General features: G+C 33.5%; 3 protein-coding genes across 3 annotated transcripts; 1 reads left to right on the forward strand and 2 right to left on the reverse strand.

The window, feature by feature from the left end:
• Nucleotides 1–1,700: 1,700 nt before the first annotated feature.
• Nucleotides 1,701–4,083, forward strand: LOC149383189 (uncharacterized). Its single transcript, XM_089627706.1, has 2 exons — nt 1,701–3,719; nt 4,075–4,083. The coding sequence occupies exons 1-2, from the start codon at nt 1,701–1,703 to the stop codon at nt 4,081–4,083; spliced, it is 2,028 nt and encodes a 675-aa protein (XP_089483832.1).
• Nucleotides 4,084–6,778: 2,695 nt separating this feature from the next.
• LOC149383190 (TPD1 protein homolog 1-like) lies at nt 6,779–8,554 on the reverse strand. Its single transcript, XM_089629458.1, has 3 exons — nt 8,473–8,554; nt 8,277–8,363; nt 6,779–7,130 (listed from the first exon to the last, which is right to left on the reverse strand). The coding sequence occupies exons 1-3, from the start codon at nt 8,543–8,545 to the stop codon at nt 6,790–6,792; spliced, it is 501 nt and encodes a 166-aa protein (XP_089485584.1). The 5' UTR covers nt 8,546–8,554; the 3' UTR covers nt 6,779–6,789.
• A 6,349-nt stretch (nt 8,555–14,903) lies between these two features.
• LOC149383191 (protein MICRORCHIDIA 4-like) lies at nt 14,904–20,748 on the reverse strand. The gene is made up of 19 exons (XM_089628983.1): nt 20,269–20,748; nt 19,171–19,245; nt 19,046–19,080; nt 18,875–18,953; nt 18,673–18,765; nt 18,494–18,578; nt 18,104–18,179; nt 17,811–17,939; nt 17,592–17,690; nt 17,413–17,514; nt 17,160–17,321; nt 16,980–17,075; nt 16,791–16,842; nt 16,598–16,709; nt 16,441–16,505; nt 15,945–16,317; nt 15,780–15,867; nt 15,501–15,623; nt 14,904–15,415 (listed from the first exon to the last, which is right to left on the reverse strand). Exons 1-19 carry the CDS (start codon nt 20,624–20,626, stop codon nt 15,335–15,337), a joined length of 2,283 nt encoding a protein of 760 aa, XP_089485109.1. The 5' UTR covers nt 20,627–20,748; the 3' UTR covers nt 14,904–15,334.
• Nucleotides 20,749–22,625: the final 1,877 nt, after the last annotated feature.

Consider the following 22,625-nt stretch of genomic DNA (forward strand, 5'->3'; position numbering starts at 1 on the left):
GTTTTTAATATTAAAATGTTTATAAAATCAATAAGAGGAAAATACAAAACATCGGATTACTCAATTGCTCCGTTTATCAATTATAAAACTCATCAATTTATTTAAGAACAAATTATTTCAATTTAAACCGTGAATAAAATTCTATTAGTTATGCTAAATCGACGATGTATCAAAGTGATTATAACGCAGTAAAGAATTAGCTAATAAAATAATATTATTTTCATATTATTTTCACCAATTTTATAAGCAGTCCATAAACTTACAATATATCTAATCGAAAAAATTGTAATAAAATAAAAGCCAAAAAATAAATTGTTATATAAAATCAATACTCTTTAAAAATCACATAAATCAAGCATGACTAAATTCATATGAAAAATAAAAGAGTATAATTTTATGAGTGAAGAAAAAGTTTGATTCATAAATAAAATTAAACGTTAAAGCACAACAAGTGAAATCATAGTCGATTAGGTAAACTTACACATTTGAGATCACCCTTAACTTTACTAGAAACTTAGTCAATAACACAACTCATTATCACAAAATTATAGAGAAAATATGAGAGAATAAACTGATATTATTTAACTAATTTTCTTAATAAAATATATGGTGTCCAAAAACAAAGCCTAAAACCTCTTATTCATAGTAGGGCTGTACAAAACCGAACCGAAAATCGGATAAAACCGATATCTAAACCGAACCGTAACCGAAATATGGAGCCACGTCAGAGAACCGAAATTCGGATTCGGATAACCGATCCGGTTTCAAACACCGGACCGGATATCGGATTTGATTTTAGACAAATTTGGATATCGGTTATATAACCAAATTTTTTTTATTTAAAAAATTAAATTAAAAATAATTAAACATAGGTCTTTCACAACCACCTAGACCATGATTAAAAAAAAAAGCAATTTCACAACATTTTTTACCTAACTTTTATTTTTTATTTTTTAGACTATGAATTATTATTTTAGAGCTTTATATGACTCGTTTTGTACTCGTATTTAAATTATTGTAATAATTTTAGAACTAGATATGTATTTTAAAAACTGGATAGCCGGGTTGTTTAAACCGGATATAAAATTGGATCCGAAATTTAAAGAATCGGATAACCGAATTTTGAAAAACGGAAATTGGACCGGATATTTGATTTAAGAAACCGGATAACCGAATTTCGGTTTTAGACTAAACTGGACAGGATATTGGACCGAATTTTTAAAAACCGAATATTCGGATTCGGATATAAAAAATGTAAGAAACTGAACCGAATCGATCCAGTTTCAGCCCTAATTCATAGTGTTTTAGTGGAAAAAAAAAGGGGAAACTAAAATAAATAAATAAAAAAACTAAGTGAAAATGGCGGCATAAATCACCAAACTCTTACAGTAGTTGCAGTTCAGTACTCAATCTTTTTTTTTGACGGCATAAATCACCAAACTATGGATAGTGTTGCACCGTTACTCCATAAAAATAATCAACGGTTCAGATTTAACGTGGCCCTTTAAACGGAGGTATTATAGCGAAACAAAACAATAAACAATAAATCCCAAAATAAATAATGAAAGAAAACTAATAAATAACAAAACAAAACAATAAACAAATAAATCCCAAAATCCCTAAACGAAATCCCGCCTAAAAACAACTCAAAATCCCTACACCAAACAGGCCGAGCTCCAAGAATCAAGAACGAATCAAAGATGGATGAAGATTTCGAATTCGAAGAGGAAGAGTACGGTGACGTGACCGGTGATGACGAAGAGGAAGCAGAGGAGCTACATACACAGAACGCGAATCACCCTCAGCAATGGTGGTCGGCTGTGAATGAAGTGTGTAACGACGTCGACGGTGAAAATGAAGAGTCTGATGGGTTTCGGTCTGAGAGCGACCTTGAAAGCATCCACAGCGATGACGACAACCAGCCAAGGAAGAGGGAGTATAACCCGCAATCGAAGCAAACCAATTTCAAGTTCAAGTTAGGTATGTATTTCCCCTCGATTAGCCGTCTGAGATGTGTTTTACGAGAGGAGTTCATCAAGGTCGATAGGGAATTCAAGTATTTAAGCAATGATCAAACTAGGGTTCGAGCCGTATGTAAAGGGAGAGGGTGTAAATGGTTGTTGTATGCTAGGGTCCAGAAATCTGATAACCGGTCTGTTCGAATTAACACACTGATTGATGAGCACGATTGTGGCATCGTCTTCGATAATAAACTCGTTACAAGTTCTTGGCTAGCCCGTCACTTCTTTGATCAGTTTAGGGTGAACCCAAACCTTGATTATCAAACCTTCAAAGAGCTAACATGTGCAGTAAAGTTCACCAACGTGGGCAAAGACAAGTTCTACCGAGCCAAGAAAAAGGCAAGACTAGCCTTAGAAGGATCTGTGAAAGACCAATATGCAATACTTGAAGACTATTGCAAGCAGGTGATGGCAACAAATCCCGGGTCCACAGCTCTACTGAAAACAAGTTTGGTGAATGACAAAAGAGTGTTTGAACGGGTCTACATTTGTTTGGCTGCTTGCAAAGAGGGATTCAACAAAGGTTGCAGACCTTTGCTTGGATTTGATGGCTGTTTTCTAAAAGGCTATTGTAAAGGGATTTTATTGGCTGCTGTGGGTGTAGATCCTAACAATTCTCTGTACCCGATAGCGTATGCAGTAGTTGAGAAGGAGAACACTGAGACTTGGACTTGGTTCATGAAACTTCTGACTGAAGATTTGGGCGTACAGAACTCTACTGGTTTCACTGTGATAAGTGATAGACAGAAAGGCTTAGAGAGAGCTGTGTCAGATGTATTCCCTGGTGCTGAAGTCAGGTTCTGTGTTAGACATTTGCACGATAACTTCAAGAAGGAGCACAGTGGATTAGAGTTGAAGCAAATGTTATGGGCATGTGCTAAAGCAACTACAGAGGCCTCGTTCAAACAGAGGATGAGTGAGCTTAAAGATGTAGACGTGAAGGCATATGAGTGGCTTTTGCAGAAGGATCCGAGACAGTGGAGTAGATCACATTTCAGAACCTCTGTGAAATGCGATACGCTTCTCAACAATCTATGTGAAAGTTTTAACTCCTCTATACTACCAGCAAGAGACAAGCCAATTATCACGTTGTTGGAGAAAATTAGATTCTGGCTCATGACCAGATTTGCTAAAAAAAGGACCGCGGCTCAGAGGTGGATTCATCCAATTGGCTTCCGGATCAGTAAAGTGCTTGAGAGTTTCAAGAATGTGGCAAGGTATTGTCAAGCGACTTTTGCTGGAAATGCACGGTACCAGGTAATGTTTCTTGGTTCTGAAACATTTGTGGTGGATTTGAGAGCAAAATCTTGCACATGTAGGAGTTTTAACTTAACAGGTCTCCCATGTGGACATGCCTTAGCGTGTATTTGGGAGTCTGGATTAGACGTCATTGATTTTGTTGATGACTGGTATAAGCATGAGGCTTATGTTGCTGCATATAAGGGTGTCATAGAACCGATGACAAGTCCAGATAAATGGCCTGAACCTGGATTGAACCCGATTCTGCCACCACTTGACATTACTTTACCTGGCCGACCTAAGAAGAAGCGGACTAAAAGCTATGATGAACCAGCTCCTGGCTTTCCTTATCCAGATCATGCCACAAAACTGTCAAGGAAGGGTCAACGTAATCACTGCAGCAGATGTGGACAAGAAGGACATCATCGAAACAAATGCTCTAACCCCGCTTCTGAACAGGTATTTAGTCTTTCAAATTTAATGTATCTAGTTGCAGTTATATGTTCTAACCAGATTCTGTTATGGTTGTTGACAGATGCAAGCATCAAAGAAAAAAAGAGGTAGACCTGCCAAGTCTAACCCAACCCCAGAGACAATTAAAAGAAGAGAGAGACGGACTAAACAGCTTCAAAAATCAAAGGACACAGCTGCTTCTTCATCCCAAATTACCTCGGATACATTGTTGTTTAGGCCTTAGCGTTTTGTGTGTTTAGAACAGAAGATGTTTAGGTTGTGTAGTTGACAGGTTTTTTGTGTGTAATTTGACAGGTTTTTTTGTGTAATTTGGATGGTTTTTTTGTGTAATTTGGAACAGAACCTGTAACATGTTTTATGACTTGTGTTGACCATGTCATTTGAATGAAGAATGCAGGAGAATGAACTGAAGATTCAACCTGTTTTGGACGTGTAATATGACCATGTAATTTGAATGAAGAATGAATGAGAATGAACTGAGGATTCAACCTGTTTTGAACCTGTTTTGAACCTGTAATTTGAACCTGTTTTGGAACATTTTTGAACCTGTTTTGAACCTGTAATTTGACCCTGGATTGAACCTGTAATTTGAACCTGTTTTGGAACATTTTTGAACCTATAATTTGAACCTGTTTTGAACCTGTAATTTGACCCTGGATTGAACCTGTAATTTGAACCTGTTTTGGAACATTTTTTAACCTGTAATTTGAACCTGTAATTTGGTAATTTGACCCTGGATTGAACCTGTAATTTGAACCTGTTTTGGAACATTTTTGTAAGGCATAGCCTCAAAACATTACAGTTTTCATTGCCAAGTCTGGAATTACACATCAGAACAGTTTTTGACAAACAAAACTAAAACCTAAAGAGATCTCAAACCTGATTTGAATCACATAATCAAAGAGTCGGTATTTCAACACAAGAAGTTTTCATTGCCAAGTATGGAATTACAATTACAAACGTAAGGCATAGCCTCAAGACATTACGAGCCATATCCTCAAAACATTACACATCAGAACAGTTTTTGACAAACAAAACTAAAACCTAAAGAGATCTCAAACCTAAAACACATCAGAGCAAGTAAATAACTCCTACACCGAGTACAATTACAACCAGCGCAACTTGAAGCTTGAAAATCTGACTTCGAAGTGCCGCAATCTCCACTTCTAACGAATTCTTGTTCCTGATCAAACCAGGAATAATTTGTTTAGACCGGGCACACATTTCTGGGTCTTTCCATCGAAAAAATGAGCACCCACCTTCTTCCTGAGAACGTTCATAGTAGTTAAAATCCTAATTTACAAACTTCAAAGAAACAAAAAAAAAAAACGCTTACCTTTTTCTTCCAGCAAGCATAAAACCTCCGTCCAGGATTCAAGCTGGTCCACGATGCCCTAGCACCCACCAGATCGCCGCAATCGCATGTCTCTTCCATGGCTGAAGAATGATTCGGGATCGCGATTTTCAGAGGAAAGAGCCCCAAACCAATATTTCGAGAAAATGATTCAAAATAATAAATGATTTGTTGGTGGTGGTAAAATAAATTGATAATAAATACACTAAAAGAGTCAATGTACTGGTGGTTGAATGAAATTACCACGATTTTGACGCGTGGAGTTCCGTCAAAACTTACTGTCAAATAGAGTAACGGTGCAACACTATCCATAGTTTGGTGATTTATGCCGTCAAAAAAAAAGATTGAGTACTGAACTGCAACTACTGTAAGAGTTTGGTGATTTATGCCGCCATTTTCTCAAAAACTAAATATTATACACATTAATGGTTATTTTCGGAATTAATTGAGTATTATTTGAAGTGATCGTGTGCTGAAGAGAATGGGAAGTTGCCTTGTCATTCATTGCCATGTGTCTTGTTGTTATTGGTTTCTGACGTGACACGATTTAATTAGAGTACGCATTAAATGCCTTGAATGATGATTGCACTATCTTGGTCTTGATTTCTTGATTTGGAGAGCGTAATTACATTTTGAAGAGCAATTACACCTTGAATCTTGGAGGTGGTTTACACGCTCAATGGTTGCACGTGAAGGAGGTGAGACGTGCGATTTTCAAACATTTTATAAATATTGATTTCACAAAATTATATAATTAGCCCTTGTTTCCTTTTCTTTTTGGTATCAGTAAATATTTAGGACACCACTTTCTAAGATTTGGACATTGCGGTCTAAAATGAGAAAAATAGTAAAAAAGATTTAAAAAATGTGAAGTATTAAGTTTCAATAATTTTATACCTTGTGAATAAATTTTTTAGAAGTGGTTAAAATTTGATATATAACTTCAATTTTTTTAATGACGTTGTAAAACAAAAAATGTGGCAAACATAAAACTTTGGTTATTTTATTAATCTATTAGTTTCAAGTAGCTATTTTCAATCATTCTTGCATATATAATTTTTTTTTTTTTTCATTTCATACCAAGTTACAAATAAATAAATATCTCTTTGAAAGGCATTTCATCCTTTTGTCAATTACGTTGTTAATTTCAGCCAAAAAAAAAAATTACCTTGTTACTGATTCTAGTCAGATCCAGTTCCTATTTCCTTGCTGACCCTTTTATAGCTAAATATAATAAAAACATATTTTAAATATTTTTTATTTATCTTATAAGCCAAAAAAAAAAAAAAAAAAACCATTCTGAACTTTACCACAACAATGGAGACAAGACAAACTCTATGGCTGAGAGATATTATTAAGTAGTACGAACGAGCAAAATACTCGCAGAACAAAACTTGCATCCGTAGAGAGGCAAAAAGAAAAAGAATAACCATATAAGATATAACACACTTACTATAGTGCAGCGACTGTAGTCCGATTTACAAGTATAAAACCCAACCCCAAACGACGACGTATACAATCGACCCCAAAATATAAAGCAAAAAAGCAGAACCATCATTTAAAAAAAAAAAAAAAAAAAAAAAAAAAAAAAAAACTTACCCACCCCAGAAGAAAATGAGATAATAATCCTGCTTTGGGTGCTTTATATGAATGGTAAATTGGTAAAAAAAAAAAAAAAAAAAAAAACTTGTGAATTAGTGTCTAACAGCTAACGGAAGAGACGGAGAGTGGGAATTGGAAGCTGGTGGTGTAGACGAAGTGGATGAGCTGGCCGTGCTTTAAGGGTTGACCGTCGTTGACCAGACAGTCGTCGTAGTTTATGCGTCTGAAGAGCTTCGGGTTGACGAGGTTGTTGGAGCTGAACTTGCCGCACTTGACGTGGATGTTGGAGATGTCGCAGCCGGTGAAACAGAGGTTCATTATCTCCACCGTGAACGACGGAATTCCCCTCTGAAACGACACCGTTGGACCCTGGTTTATCATGACGTCACCTTTCGCACACTTCGCTGAGTGCTCTCCACGAATCCTCTCCGGTTCTGCCACTGTTAAACAAATGAGAAATTAAATATCAAATCATCAAAATTATAATTATTCTATTAATTTTTTTCTTTTTTTTACTACCTGCCGCTCATCACCATCATGAACATGTTGGTTTTAAACGGAGTAATTATGGGTTTTGAATTTTGGTTAGAGATTTCTATGATTTTTGGTCAATTTCACATCATATCATCGTAATAGACTGATTAAACAGTGAAAAGGGAAATGTGGGTATTAAATTATATAATGATACTTTTGCAGCCAGATTTATATAAAAGAAAAACGTCACTCGTATTGTAAAAGACAGCATATATAATTCTATATATATATATTATCATCCAATAGAGTGAGGTGTTTATGGACAGAAACAAAACACACTTTTGGAATGCGATTCACTGAGAGAGAGAGAGAGAGAGAGAGAGACTCGACAAATAATTAATGCAATAGTCTATACGAGGCCATGACTCACCGTGTGCTTTTTGCTTTCCATTCCCTATTATCTCTAGATTATGCTTTTACTATCTATCATTCATTTAATATAAAGAGTTTGAAATTGGGAAAGGTTAGGAATTCATTTAATTACAAAATAATTCTGTTGTTGTTGTTTTCAAAAGGCCACGAGCCGAGCCTTTTGCTTAAAACCAAAACATTGTTTGAAACCCAAAAAAGGCTAATGAGATTATGTCTCATTAATTAAGAGCACCGTGTGACTAAATGCAAACCCACCTAAAATGCCAATACAAAAACACTATTCAAGATCACCCTAAAACCAAAAGGAGGATATTTATAGATATAGCATTTCGATTTAATAATATATGGGGTCCACATTTCAGCAGCAACGAGAAATGGGCGTGCAAATCTGACCAAAAAGAAAAACCGTACAACACGTCCGAGCTAAGAACATTACAATACGCAGACCTTCATTACCAAACAATTGGACGCCAAAAATATAAAGTTGGTCGCTCAAACGAGCCATACAATTCTCTCGCAGCATAAAAGCAACAGTAAACAAATAGCAACGACAAAAGTAATAATACTGCCTATTAAAATACACTATCAGCTGGAAATAAATTATTTTAACAAGTTCAAAATTCTCTTTTTTGTTTTTATTTAAATAAATAAAAATTTCAGAGATAGAAACTGTTTCGTACCAAAACCAAGAAGCTTGCGGTGAGTTTCAGAGTGTAAGTCGTTGTTGTTGTTCGTCTCCACTGAGGAACTGCTTTCATTATTAAATCCTGTAAAAAAAAACAAAAAGAAATGAAAAGAGATTTTGCTTTTTATTTATTTATAATAGTGATCAATAAATAAAGAGAATGAAAAAGGAGACATGGAGTAATTTTTTACCTGAGAAATACGAGAGTAATGTTAGTGCTCCGATGGTTAAAACTACCGCGACTCGGTGGCGACTCAGTTCCATTGCTGAGCGAGCTCGATGTAAAGCAGTGTGTGACTCGGCGCGAGCTAGACCTGATTCTAGAGAGAGAGAGAGATATTCAGAGATATATAGATAGAGATATCCATAATCGAATTTGTATAGGAATAATAGGATAAATAGAAAAAATAATAAGTTAATCAATCAATCAGTCAACGAACAAAATAGCCGTCGATTCACAGAACCAAATCATAAAAAAGAAGAAAAAATCTGAGAAAGTTAGGGTTTATAGGTCTCTAGACTCTCACTTCACTGTATCTGTACGAGACGAGAAAGAGATCTTCGAAAATAAGCAAAAATCAACATACGCATAAAATAATGATTTTACCAGAAAAACGCAACAATTCCTCAAAGAAGCAGCTCTCGAATGAAAAAGAAAAAAATAAATCACTTCATTTCGAGAATCGCGAAAAACGAAGAATAAATAAGAAGACCGATTTCCGAAACGGGAAGAGAGAGAAATGTTTGATCGAAGAAAGTCATGGCAGCGAGATTTACTGCTTAAGCTTAGCGATAAGAGAAACAAAAGTGAGGGAGAGAGAGAGAGAGAGAGAAATCAGGGATATACAGTACGACTGTTTGTACGTGATCAGTACTGTATGTAACACAACACGATGACTCAATTTTTTCTTTCGCTAACAAAACGAACCACCAAAGAAAAAAAAAAAGAAGGAATTCACGGTTCAGAGCAGAGATCGTTCGTTTTACCACCACCACTACCAGAGAATCATAACAAACACGGATAAGAATAACAAAAATAAAAACTCAAAATAGAACCAGAAACTAACCACGGGATATCTAAATTTGACGAAACAAACACCAAACACAGCGGAGCAAAGCACATTTAATTCGCTACAATGATATGTAAGTGATTATGTATACGTATATATCCATATCTGTAGAGAGATTGTTTTTACCTTAGGAATTGTTTGCAGAGAATAATAAGGGTTTGGTCTTGGTTGATGTTTGATCTGTGTTTCGTGGTGACGAAGGTGTGTTTGGGAGGGTATATATAGTTTTTTTTTTTTTTTTTAATTCCTCGTTCCCTTTTTCTGTGTGTGTTTTGTTTTTGGGTTTTGGCGTTAAAAGGGAATGTTTCGATTTTGTGGATTTTGTTGTGTGAGTTAATTAATTAAGGTGTTGTTAATATGCACGTGTGGGTATTTAACTAATGATGTTTATGGTTTCCGGTTTTGTTTTGTTTTGTTTTGTTTTTTTGGAGAAATAAGTATCTTCCGATGGAATTAAGAATACCCACCATTTGAACGATTTCATTTTTTTTTTCTTTCTAGATAGACGTGCAAGCATTATTTTTTTTACTTTGTAACTTGCCAATATTAATTAAATCCTCTTTGCTTCTCCAAAGCGAATCGTTTGATTTTATGAAGTTACACATTCATTATTGGAACATGAAATAAAAGTGGAATTTAAATTGCGTAAAGCCAAGGTAAGTAACACAAATTTTGTAAAACATAAAAATAATGACAAATGCGAAAAGAAAAACAGCAACAGAAAAAAAAAAATAATAATTGTAAAGAACTAGACCACCTCAAATATTACTTTTTTGAAATAGCCAAAGTTTAAAAAATCATAAATATGTAACCAAAAAAGTGACGTGACAAAAAATAGTTTCCAATCGTGTCTTTCAACGTGAATTTAAACGTATCACCTTTATATTCAGTTTTTTTTTTTTTTCTAGAAAAGCGATTTAATAACCGATTATTTGATATCATTTTTCATTAATTATTTGATTGTTTCATGTTTTTTAGCAATTACGTATATTGAATATATGTTGATTTGCAATTAAAAATCAAATTATGAGCGTTTTTCTCCACACAAAAAATAGAATAAAAAAAAAGATCGAAAGAAGATTTGTTTTATGGGTTTAGATGGTTTTCTAGTGTTTTTTTATGAATCACATTAAGTTAATAAATGTAAATATATGTTTATAATTTATCGGATTCCAAAGTTTTTGGGTTTCTGTTTGGTAAATAATCGTAAATATTTGTTAATATTCATTCATTATTCGTCTTCATCTTATTTTTCATATTTTTTCTGGGTTTTTTGTTGATGGTACACGATTTTGGGAAAAGTTCATACGTTTCATTCACACATCAAAGGAAGTTTTGCTCTTTTGGATCCGAAAATGGAGAGAGAGAGAGAGAGAGAGAGAGAGAGAGAGAGAGATTGTTTTCACGTAAAAAAATCGCATATTAAATTCAAAGTCAATTACTAGCCGATTGCCTATGATTATGGGAAAAAAAAACTGATTATTTGAATTTAATGTATAAAATTGATCTCAAATTTTGAAGAAAAGAACGGTATATCTTAGTGAAGGCCAAAAACGAAATTTTGATTAGTAATAACTACTGACACGTCATCACATTGGCTATATCTTTAAAAGTTTTTATACGTTAACTATATTGAAAATACAAAGTTTCAAAATGACTACTTTGCTAGAGTTCCAAATAAAAAATCCATTCCTCGAGTGATTTCAAAATGTTTTGGTAATTAATAGCCTTCAAAAGCGACATTTATTAAGAAAATTGCTAAATTATTTGTTGAGAAGCATTTGCGCAATAAAAATAAATATAAAATGAATATATATTAATTAACTAAGGAATATATTTTCTATTTTATCGCAAAAAAAAAAAAAAATTTCAAGTTATAAACAATTTTTTTTATGTTTATAAAAAAAATTAAAATTTGTTTGTTTTTTTTGGGCGTCAAAAGCTTTATTTATAATTTACCATTTTATTTATAAAAAAATTGTTTACAGCTTAAATAAAAAACTGTACTCTTAAAAAAGAATTTAAAACATCCTAAAATAATGAACTTTTAAAATATTATTCCTGTCATTTTATCTTCAATATGTTTATAATATAAAAGATATCAATTATCATTTATTGTGTTTATTTTTTAATTATTCCTACAAACATTAATCTAAAATTACTGTGATAAGTTGCAACAAACATCAAACTAATTAAAGTATGTGGCTAGACATGTCAAACTCAAAACCGTTTTACCAAACAACAATTAACGTTTAGATTTAAAAATTAAATAAACCTATATTTTGATTTTTTTAAAATCAAGCAAATAAAGCATTGTGATTCCCACGGTAACTAGTATTTACCTATTAGTAAATATTTTACACGCGACTTCCGATAAGCGGTACACATATAGTCATACTCATACATATCTTTATCATTATTTATATATAATAATATTATTAACTCCAAAAAGTGAACACTTAAACATTTTGTATCACCTTTTCACATAAGTTTCTATTGAACTATTATAGGATTGAATATTAGCACATTACTATAGCGGGGTAGAGTTCGACCTCATTAAACAATTCGACATTGGACCATAAAAGTTCAATGATCACCAAAGCCTATTTCAACGAGACGATGTAAACAACTAATAAACGATATTTATTACAAGTTCAGAACGTGACCATCAAAAATCAACAACTATTATTGAGACATAATATTCATTTTGCTTTCTTCGTGATTGTTGAGACTCGAAAATGACATCAACAACTATTATTTATTATTTCTTATTTTGATAATGTAAAGAACTGTAAATTATTAATTGTAAATTTGGATGTTTATTTTTAACATACATATATGTATTTTCTTATATTTATTTCTAAATAGTTGTCAGTTTATCAGAGAATATGCAATTTATCCGTTAATCGATTATCTTAATTTTTTTTATTTACTCGTAAAATTGGAAGATGCAACTTAACCGCAACTCAAACTTGCTATAAAAGGCATGATTGAGGCCATACTTATTTTTTAGATTCATAGTTAAATATTTATGAAGATCCCATAGTGAAGCTTTGGGATCATGTTCTCCACAAACTTTCTTCGATTTGTATTAATACATGAATTGACATTCTAATTTTAGCTTAATACTACATATGTATGATACGTATGACATGTGTACAAAATATAAAATGATTTAGTTGGATATTTCCAAATAAGATATAAATGTAGTCACGGGATCTTCAATATGAAAAGCCGACTTTGCTTGAACTATATCATCAACTAGGTGGATGTATTTATGTCTTAGCATGCGAAAATATTAATGATATTTTTACTATTTAGAAATTAAAATACGGTATGAAACATTTGATGAAAGTGTTAGAAATTAGGATACTGTGTGAATCATTGATGAAAGTGATTTATCATCATTTGATTTACAATGATTTCTTTTCGTATTTGTTTTTTTAATCATTGACGAAATGATTACATGGTATCTTTATTTTTGGTCATTCATAGTAGTTAAAAAAAGAAAAAAAAAAATCAAAATAAAGAGATGATCTCCTACACATAAAAACCTAAAATCATACACTACAGAAGTAATATATCAATGCGCTAATATACTTAGTCCCGATGAGATTTACACGTGTGAGTATGCTGACGCGTCGCACTGATAAATGGTAATATATTATATAAAGTAACATATTTATGTCTCGCTCTTTTTTTTTTTCTTTTTAAAACATATATCTCTTTCTTCGTATTAGACGAGACCCACACGCTGATGTGTCGCGCTTATAAATAGCAATACGTTATGTAAATTAACATATGTATGTCTCACTCTCTCTTTTTTCTAGAACATAAAAACTATCTTCCTTCATGTCAGTAAAATAAAAAATAATGATATAAGTTCTAAGAAATATAAGAACAAAAATATATAATAAAATATTCGCAATGAAAAATCTCCCACCTAAAAAGATAAACATTTTGGTCAAATAACGAAAAAGTAGTTACTTTGTAACAAAAATTACTCAGTTAAAACTAGCTCTAAAAAATTAATGGGCGCTCTAACTTATTAGCCTTTTTAAAACTTAAAATTGTGAAATAGCCAACGTTTTAGTAATATTTGATAATTAGCCAATCTTTGATGCAACAAGACATAATTACCCTTATTTTTTCCCCTAATTCTTTACCAAAAATAAATTAAATGAAAATAATTTATTTATACCTAAATACTCTCTCTCTCTCTCTCTATTACATTTTTTAGCCATAACAAAGGTTAAAAAAATAGCATCTCGCAGTTAATAGTCGGTAATAACTGTTAATAGGTTTTACAACAGTTATTACCGACTATTAGTTAAAGCAGAAACCTATTAACAGTTATTAACGATTATTAACTGCGGTTTTTATTATTTTGACATTTGTCCATGGCTAAAAAAATGTGACGAGAGAGAGGAGAGAGAGAGAGAGCGAGAGAGAGAGAAAGAGGGTGAACATGAAAAATAGAGAGAGAGAGAGAGAGATAGAGAGATAACTGAGATCCTACTAATTAGGGATTTTGAATAATAAATTAGATTTTATTAATTTCCAAAATAAATTATATTAACTAATTAATAAGGGTAAAAATGGTATAAACAATGTGACACATAAGCATAATGGCTATAAATCAAAAAAATTTGAAACGTATGACAGAATGAAATTATTAGGTTTGAATTGGCTTAGTCATTTACAAAACTCAAAATTAATTTTAACCTAAATTCCGATTAATAAGTTTAGCGAAATTATGAATATATATATATATATATATATATATATATATATATATATATATATATATTTTTAATGAAAGGTTGTAAATTGAGAATGGCAGTGGGACTCCCAAGCGAAGGCAGGTGGAGACATGCCAATTTTTAAAATTGTATTTATCCCCCTAAAAAAGAAAATTTCTTACACACAATTAAATTTGTTTTTATTAATTATATTTGTATTTCTTTGTGAGTTTAAATTCTCAAGTCCATTTTACTAGTTTATAACAAATAAAGTATTTTCCAAATTCCAATACTTTCTTGACTCCTTTTCCCTCCAAAGGTATATGTCTCCTTCACTGAATTGGGGTCTTTTCCCTTTTAGGATGTTTCCACGTATCCCACAAATTGTTCTGCAGGTTCAAAGTTAACATTTATTTATTATCCATTTATTATACTTTTTCACTTTCAACATTCGTAGTGTTGTTGTTGTTTTTTTTTTTTAATATTATTTCTAAGTGAAATTAGGTAAATTTGATAATATAGTCAACTTGTATTGTCTGGCCTCCTCTAACTTCGTGAGAAAGACCAGACAAAGAAAGAACAAACTCGTTGTAAATGCACTTTCCCTAAGAGTTCACTTTGGTTACACTGTTTATGGCCATTATCTTCACACAACTTTTAGTAAATAAATAAATTCTTATGTTGCAGTGAAACCAGAAGCTTCACTGGCCATTCTTTATGGCTCAAAATCTATCTCATCGACAACAGCTAATCAATTCTGGCTCTAGAAAGTGAAATCAAATCAAGTCATAAATGAAAAAAGAAAAGAAATGGAACAATAAGAGAAAATTCATATACTCTTATCAACCAACTAAATAAGACTCGTTACGTTAAGATAGTACAGCACACTAGTCATTTACATAAGATAGAGAGGGTAGGGATTTACATGATATGATATGAACAATCCATTCTTGTAAAAACAATACTTGATAAAATAAAATAAAAAGGCAAAAGAACCCTATTTAAGCCTCTCAGTTATTTAAACATCTTATGGCACGTAACTATTTTAGTCGACTACCCAAAAATTAAAATGGTTCTTATAGTGATTGTACTCAGAGAAACTAACTGATCACAGCATTCCGTCTAAATGATTAGGAATCCCAAACACCCGATTTTTTTGTTGAACCTAAACAATCTCTCAAAACTGGGATTCCAAAGAGTTTCATACCAATTACTGAGTCAAACGTCTATAAACAAGACAATTATGCTCTTCTGACAGATGACTTTGATCTTTCCAAAGCCCTTATCTTCACACGCAACTCCTCGATCGTAGTAGAAGCCTCCTACACAAAGTAATTTTGTAATTAAAAAAAAAAGTGAATAAAAACATGCCCGAAATGAACTATGTTCGTTGGAATGATTTAATACCTGTAGTTTGTTTCTCAGATTTAACTCCCCGGAGTCTCGTCGTTCTCTTTCCTCGGAGATGATCTCTATGAGCTTTTCCTGTTCCTCGTTCAATTCCGTGATCTTTTGGTTCGCTTCGTCAAGCTGATGAGAATACAGCAATAGATTAAATAATTTGAACACCCCAAAAATAAATCATTGACCATTTTTAAATAAAAATATGTAGATGAGTCCTCAAAGTATGGTCTCTAAAAATGAGTTTCAAGTCCTCTAAACGGAAAAGTAAAGAAGAGTACATACTTGAGCTGCAAGCAACTTGCACTTGTCTTTTTCAGCCTGTAGTTCTTGCACCAAGTCGGCCAATAATTGTCCTTCCGATTTCTTCAACCTACAACGAAACAGCAAAATCAAGATGTGTATATATAAAGTAGCTTAAACTTCCAGGGTTGGTTTGAAGAAATTAACCTCTCATCTTCTTTCTCCGAACCCGAAGAGAAATTTCGGCTGGTTTCACGGCATGGCTTGAAACTGCTTCCATTTAATTTTTGTTTAGCGGGCGTTGGAGTATCAACATCATCATCATCATCGTCATCACTAATGTTCTGTGCAGGACTTGGTTTCCTCAAGAATACCGGGGTCGTCTTCATTCCGCTCCCAAATCCGTTAGACACACGCTGTGCATATCCACTTGCTGGTGAAGATCTCTCCGAACTCTCTCCTTGATGCTTCTGATGAGAGTTCACGTGGCTTTTGCTTGAGATAGGGGTGGGCGTTTTGTAGCTTGTGTTAGTACCACTCTTCTTGGCTGAACTCGAGGGAAGATAATCCGGAGAAGCTTCTACACAATTCCGGGACATGTAAATTATATCAAGGACATGACATGACAGTTAACACCGACACCAAAAAAAAATTAAAATAATAAAAAAAATAAATACAAAATCCAAAGCTAGAAGAACCATACCTCTATCGGAACCATTAGTGACTTTATGTCTTGGAGCATAGCCAATTTGATGACATTTAGATCTCCTATATAGAGTAGACATTAGTAATCAGGCGGTTAAAAGAAACATACGACACTTGGAAGTGAAATAAAAGGTAAAAGATGAAAGGTTTCTAACCAGTAATTTTTTTGCATCTGTACCAATCGCGCCTCGAGTCTTCCAAGAGCTGTTGTGCGCTCAAATCCCTGCTTATCATGGGCCGGTTCAACAAAGTTGGCTTCCAATACACCTGCATAGGAAAATTATGAGCATCTGGAATTGATATTCAATTAATAATCGGAATCCACGCGCGTTGAATCCGAAAAACCACCTATAACTCCACGACCATCACTTCCAGCAGCATTCCAAAGTCTCCAAAATGGCTGTAAAAATTATAAATGAATATGAAGCAAGGTTTGTTGTCCCATTAAGTTTCGGTAGTGTACGTAAAATAATAATAATAATAATAATAATCACACTACCATTACACTTGACAATGAGGTATTAGAGATAAACATACCTTAATCAGCCGGTTCTTATGATAAACATTGAATCCTTGAACATCGATATGAAATTTTGCATCTTTCACAAACCCAATGGTAACTTCAGCGCTCATCTGAATAAAAATGAAATGTTAAATTAGAATCACGCCAAATGCGAAGGAATTTTTTTAAATAAAAGAAAAAATGCAGAAGAGTACACTTATGTCTTTAGGTATCCCGTCAGCACCAGGTTGTGGTCTATATTTAACCATCTCAGAATGCATCATATCATTAACTATGTTGTGGTGCTGAACATCCTTTCCTCGAAGAATAACTCGGAAGCCCGGAGGAAGTCTCAGATAGAGTATTGATGCATAACTCTGGAATGAGGAACGTAAAATAGAATAATAAGATTTAGATGATGATGCATCGGGCAATAATACAAGGAAAGTGGATTATAAATTGATATACCCTCATTGAGTGTCTGTAAGTCAAGAAGTGTCGAGAATTGGGGTACTTTTTAGCCATTTGTATATTTTTCTCATCTCGATTGACCCCTCTAATTTGAATATCCTGAAATATGATAAACCAGGCATAATTGTTAAAAAAAAAAAAAAATTTAAACTACGAGAATTGTTGTTCTACTGTACCTCAGGATCACTATCAAAATCAAGCTCCAAAAGTCCCTGATCATCTTCCCACAGATTGTATATTATTATCCGTGTTCCATGATCTTTCATCATGCTAAACTGCAAGTAGATAAAACAATGAGATCAAGGAACTGGGATTACTAGACAACAACAAGAATCTTAGTTCGTTTTTCAAATCCACAGAAAATATGCTTCATCACAAATCAAAGTTGCAATCACCTGGAGAAGAAGCTCCGCTTCACTGGCGAATGGAGACCATTGAACTACAGTTTCCAAGTTTTTGTTCCAATCACCCAGAGAAGTTCGAATTATCTTTCTCCATTCTCCTCCTCCACTTTCATAGTCAAGCTAACGGTTTAAATCATGCAAGAAATACAATTATAATAATCAATAAAGACATCTTTTAACAGTAAACAGAAATCATAATCCAAAATCTGTTATGTCCAATTCTAAAGAAATCAAGAATCGGCGTTATTGCCAATTCAGAAACTATGATATATTAGTTTCATTACCATGGGAACTACAATATCTTCCTTCCCGGTGCTCCTCAAAAATGTATAGGATAGTAGTCCAATGCTCTGAGTTGGGCTGAAAAAATATAGATATGTCAAGATTAGTCTTGAATATTAAACCGGACAAGCAAAGATACTTAAAACGTCTCAAAATAAGGTTCGCTGATGAAAGTCTAGCTATACTAATCCATATTTTGATCGCACATACTCATTTAGCAAAAGTAATAATCTGAGTCCATCACGCTTTCATTTACAAGATCAGGCAAGAGTGGAAAACAATAGTTTTAGTACTGGAAAATAAATCGTAAGCATGACCACGGATGAAGGTACAATAACTTAAGTTCACAAGTAAACGGTGAATTAAAAAAAGAATATTGTATAAGTACAAACCCTTTTCCATCCCGTCCCTCACAACGTGAAAACACAATAACATCTGCTCCAAGCCTCATGGTACTAGTTTTAAAACCATTTCCATCTGCATATACCATAAGAAAAATAAATTAATCAACTGCGAGGGAAAAGTAATTATGATATAAAATAACAACTGCTTGGCATAAAAAAAAGTATACATTGGCCAATGGTGTGTGCCATTTTGCTTTTTGCAGAATACCCAAGAGACATGCAATGGCGCATCTTATCAGGATCCATCCCACCACCATCATCTGCATTATAAAATCGAAATACACAATATCCGTCAAAAGCCGTGAAGATAAAAGCATAATTTTGAAGATAAAGCACGCAACAAGGATTCTAAGTCACAGGTAAACCCACCTTCAATCAGCAACATTTTGCTTGCATCCTTCTTATTTACAGCCATATCTAAATTAACAAACGTAGCGCCGTTGCAGACCTGATTTCAAAAAACACTTTAGTATCATTACAAGAACTCCAAAAATGGAGATCTACTAGTACAACAAAGCTCTGTGCATATTTCATGAATACCTCGTCCAATGCGTTGTCCAGTAGCTCAGCAAAAGCTGCATAAAATAAATCGAACGAGAAATTAGCATAAGAGGCATATCTTATCCGAGTCCGACTACTTCATATTTCCGTATTATTTAACTTGCCTCCAAGAGCCCATTTATGACTGGTTGCGTTTGAATGGAGAAACTTTGGATGAACCCTAACATGATCGATCCCACCTACAATTTTAAATGGAAACCACCAAATAGGCAATGAGATATAAGCAGCACCCCAGAAAAATGGTATATTTTGCACACACTTCATCTTCAGGAAAGCTAAAGTTTCATTTCATATAGCTTTACAAGGAATAAACAAATAAATGCGAAAGCCATGGGAAAAACAAAGCCAACAGCCACAAAGCTAAAGAAACATAAAGCCAACAGTTTTATGACTCATAATCTCAGTCAAATACTCCAACTGTAGCCAAAGAAACCTGATTTAAGGGTAAAAAAAAATTAATTCATTCTATGTATATTAAATCTGCAAAGCACGCAATATAGCTCTTCAAATTGTGAATCTGCTGATTTCATGTGGAGACCAGATGATTTTCATTAGTACAGATGTCTATAATTGGCAAACTACACACCATTACAGTACTGTCAGTTTTAAGAACTACCCAGCATGGTCAAATGTCAGGTACGTTCTTTCATTCTTTTTTTCTTTTCTTTTTTTTTACTTTTTTCTTTTTGCTTCAAAGATTCTTTGATTCGATGCAATCTAAACATATCATAAAGGGAAAAAAAAATTAATTAGTAAAAATCAATTTCATTTTTAAGCATCCAAGTTCAAAGAATCTATCAATGACTATCTCTTAGAAATACTCTGAACTGCAAATTTCCTTTTCTAGCTTCTTATCTCAGTTCCTCAACATTACTTGGAAATCAAGCATGCAATGTAATTAAAATCTATAACTTCTTACTAAATCAATTCTTCAACTGCCAATTTACTTCATGAGTCAAAACACTTGATAAACTCTCTTGAACATCAACTATTTCAATCCCAAACTCACTACAACCATAACTTCTCTTCCAAAATATAAGCATTGCTCAATAAAAATCTGAATTAATTTTCTCAAGAATCAACCAATAAAAGCATCTATAGTTCTTTCGTGAACTAACAACAAACATAATTAACAATGATCGAACTTTCTTTCCTAATTCCACTACACATTATCGGCAATTAAACAGAACAATCGACATTACCTGAAGAAGGCTCCCAATTTCCACACGGAGCGCCTTCGTAATCTCCGGCCTTCCAAAACTGCTTGCTTCCTTGCGTCACCGGCGCAACCGTCATCAACGGCGCCGGAGGAACGAAAACTCCGAGCGGCAAAACAGCTTCGGCACCGGCGTCGCTCAGCTTCCGCTTCTTGCTCGCTCCGCCGGAAACGGCATCGTCTTGGTCGGGATCGGAATCGGAAGCCGAATCGTCGCTGCTGCTACAGATATCGATTACCGATGGAAACTCAACCTTGTGTTGTTGCGACTGTTCGCCGTCGTTTCGTGCCCTAACTTGGCTCGATGAAGCCTCTTCGGGTTCTTTCTTCACCAGAGTCGCCATTGCTGAAACCGGCAATACGTTGAAGACTTGAAGTTGAGCTATCAATTTTCGTTACGAAATGTCTCGAAAATATTTTGAAATTTTCCTTTTGGGAACCGATTTTTGCATGTGGAAAAGAACCGAATGTCTCTTAAATATTCCTTTTCAAAAATATTTATATTTCTAATCTATTTACTTATGAGAAGCAACGTTTGGATTAATGACCGGGGCTACACAAGACTGCGAAACACAAGTTCGAAAATTCACGTTTCAGATGGTTAAATATGTTGAGATTTCTATATTACTGAATGAAATCTAGTAAAAACATGAAACAACTTCGAATTAGATGAATTAGTCATTTTTACCATTCAAAAAAATACGATTAATCCAAGGTTTAAATTCTCTACTTTTGATTTGACTGCGAAATAAAAGTAATATTAAAACGATTATATGACAATTAATTAGAAATACGAGAAAATAATTACGAATCTCCTACGCTCCCTCTTGCTCGTGACGATTTTAAATCTCAGATGTGAACGTTTTTCGTGTTCTTCGTACTATGTGTGACAATCGACGCCTTAGTCTTCAAATTGTTCTGCAGATGAACTAGAATGAATGTATGAGTCAACTCTTTTGCTCGGAGTAATTCTCTTTTCAAAAAGAATGATGGTCAAAGAGAGAAAATTCGAGCCTTAGCACATCCAAGTTGAATTTGATCAATTTTTCATCTAACCCTAGCACTTTATTTATACTTTTTCAATTGCATAAAATAAAATATAATCAAATATTCACTTAATTTAATTTGATTTGATTTGATTTGATTTGATCTTATTTTGATATCATAATAAATATAAGATATAGTATTCTAAGAAGAATATAAGACTTAAAGAATATAAGACTTAACTTGAAATCTTATTTTTATTCAATTCGGTAAATACCAACTTAACTTGCTAAATCAAACAAAATTTAAGACTTAATGTACCATATGGTACATACCATACCACATAGATCATTTGGACTTTGTGGGAATGCTCTCCATAAGTCCACTGAAATCTAAATGATATTTTTTAAAGTTATTTAACCATTAATAATTTTTTCGTAATTTTTTTTTACATATTCGAAAATTGGTGTGGTATCAGACACGAACAAACGCTCCAAAACCAGTGGATGGATAAATTACTTTCACAAATGGTTAGTTACGGTTCACATGTATTGAACACGGACGATCATTTCAAGAATTTTTATTGATTAACCAATCTTTTAACCCTACAATATGTTTACAAATGCGAAATAGAAGAAAACGCGAACAATCGCTAATCTTTAACTTCAACAATAATTATCAGGATACTAAAATCATTCAACAACAGATCTAATATTTGAGCAATCATAGTAAACACAATACCATAAGAGGATTTTAGTGACATACTTTTAGGCTCAGCTACAGATCCTCCGCGCTCCTAGCTTTTGGATATCATTACTTCTCGGATTCCTCGATTGCTCTTCGTTCTTAGATCGTCGATTTTTCGGTTGCTCAGGTTGATCGATACTATAATCTTCCAAGATGTAATCTCCGGAAGGATAGAGACCAACGTGTGGGCAAACTCTTTACTCACAAATTATTCCAATAAGGCGTCAGAATAATTCTTTCTTTCTTTGAGAAATGGTATGGACGAATTTCTCAATTCCGAGAAAGAGGTAAATTCGACAACACCAAGGAGAGAGAGGAAAAATTCGACAACACCAAGGTGTGGACGAACTCTTTACTCGCTAATTATTCCGACAAGATGTCAGAATAATTCTTTCTTTCTTTGATAAATGGTATGGACGAATTTCTCAATTCCGAGAAAGAGGAAAAATTCGACAACACGAAGGAGATGGAGGGATGCAAATTCCAAGAGTGGAAGACACTATGATGGGCGATTTTTCCACTACATCAAGCCCCTATTTATAGGTTCAAGCTTACCTCAAATAGAATACGCATGTACTTTATTTCAATTGATCTTCTTCTATTTAATATGAG

This window comes from Urtica dioica, chromosome 10 (assembly GCF_054948205.1).
Source record: "Urtica dioica subsp. dioica isolate 48M chromosome 10, U.dioica_male_clone48M_v1_H2, whole genome shotgun sequence".
NCBI lineage: Eukaryota > Viridiplantae > Streptophyta > Magnoliopsida > Rosales > Urticaceae > Urtica > Urtica dioica.

Coding starts and splice junctions, on each gene's coding strand:
- LOC149383190 (XM_089629458.1), bottom strand. CDS start 8,545: ATGGAACTGAGTCGCCACCGAGTCGCGGTAGTTTTAACCATCGGAGCA. Junction 8,364..8,472: donor ATTACTCTCGTATTTCTCAG/GTAAAAAATTAC, acceptor TTTTTTTTACAG/GATTTAATAATGAAAGCAGT. Junction 7,131..8,276: donor CCGCAAGCTTCTTGGTTTTG/GTACGAAACAGT, acceptor TTTGTTTAACAG/TGGCAGAACCGGAGAGGATT.
- LOC149383191 (XM_089628983.1), bottom strand. CDS start 20,626: ATGGCGACTCTGGTGAAGAAAGAACCCGAAGAGGCTTCATCGAGCCAA. Junction 18,579..18,672: donor GGCACACACCATTGGCCAAT/GTATACTTTTTT, acceptor TGGTATATGCAG/ATGGAAATGGTTTTAAAACT. Junction 16,843..16,979: donor ATAAGAACCGGCTGATTAAG/GTATGTTTATCT, acceptor TAATTTTTACAG/CCATTTTGGAGACTTTGGAA.
- LOC149383189 (XM_089627706.1), top strand. CDS start 1,701: ATGGATGAAGATTTCGAATTCGAAGAGGAAGAGTACGGTGACGTGACC.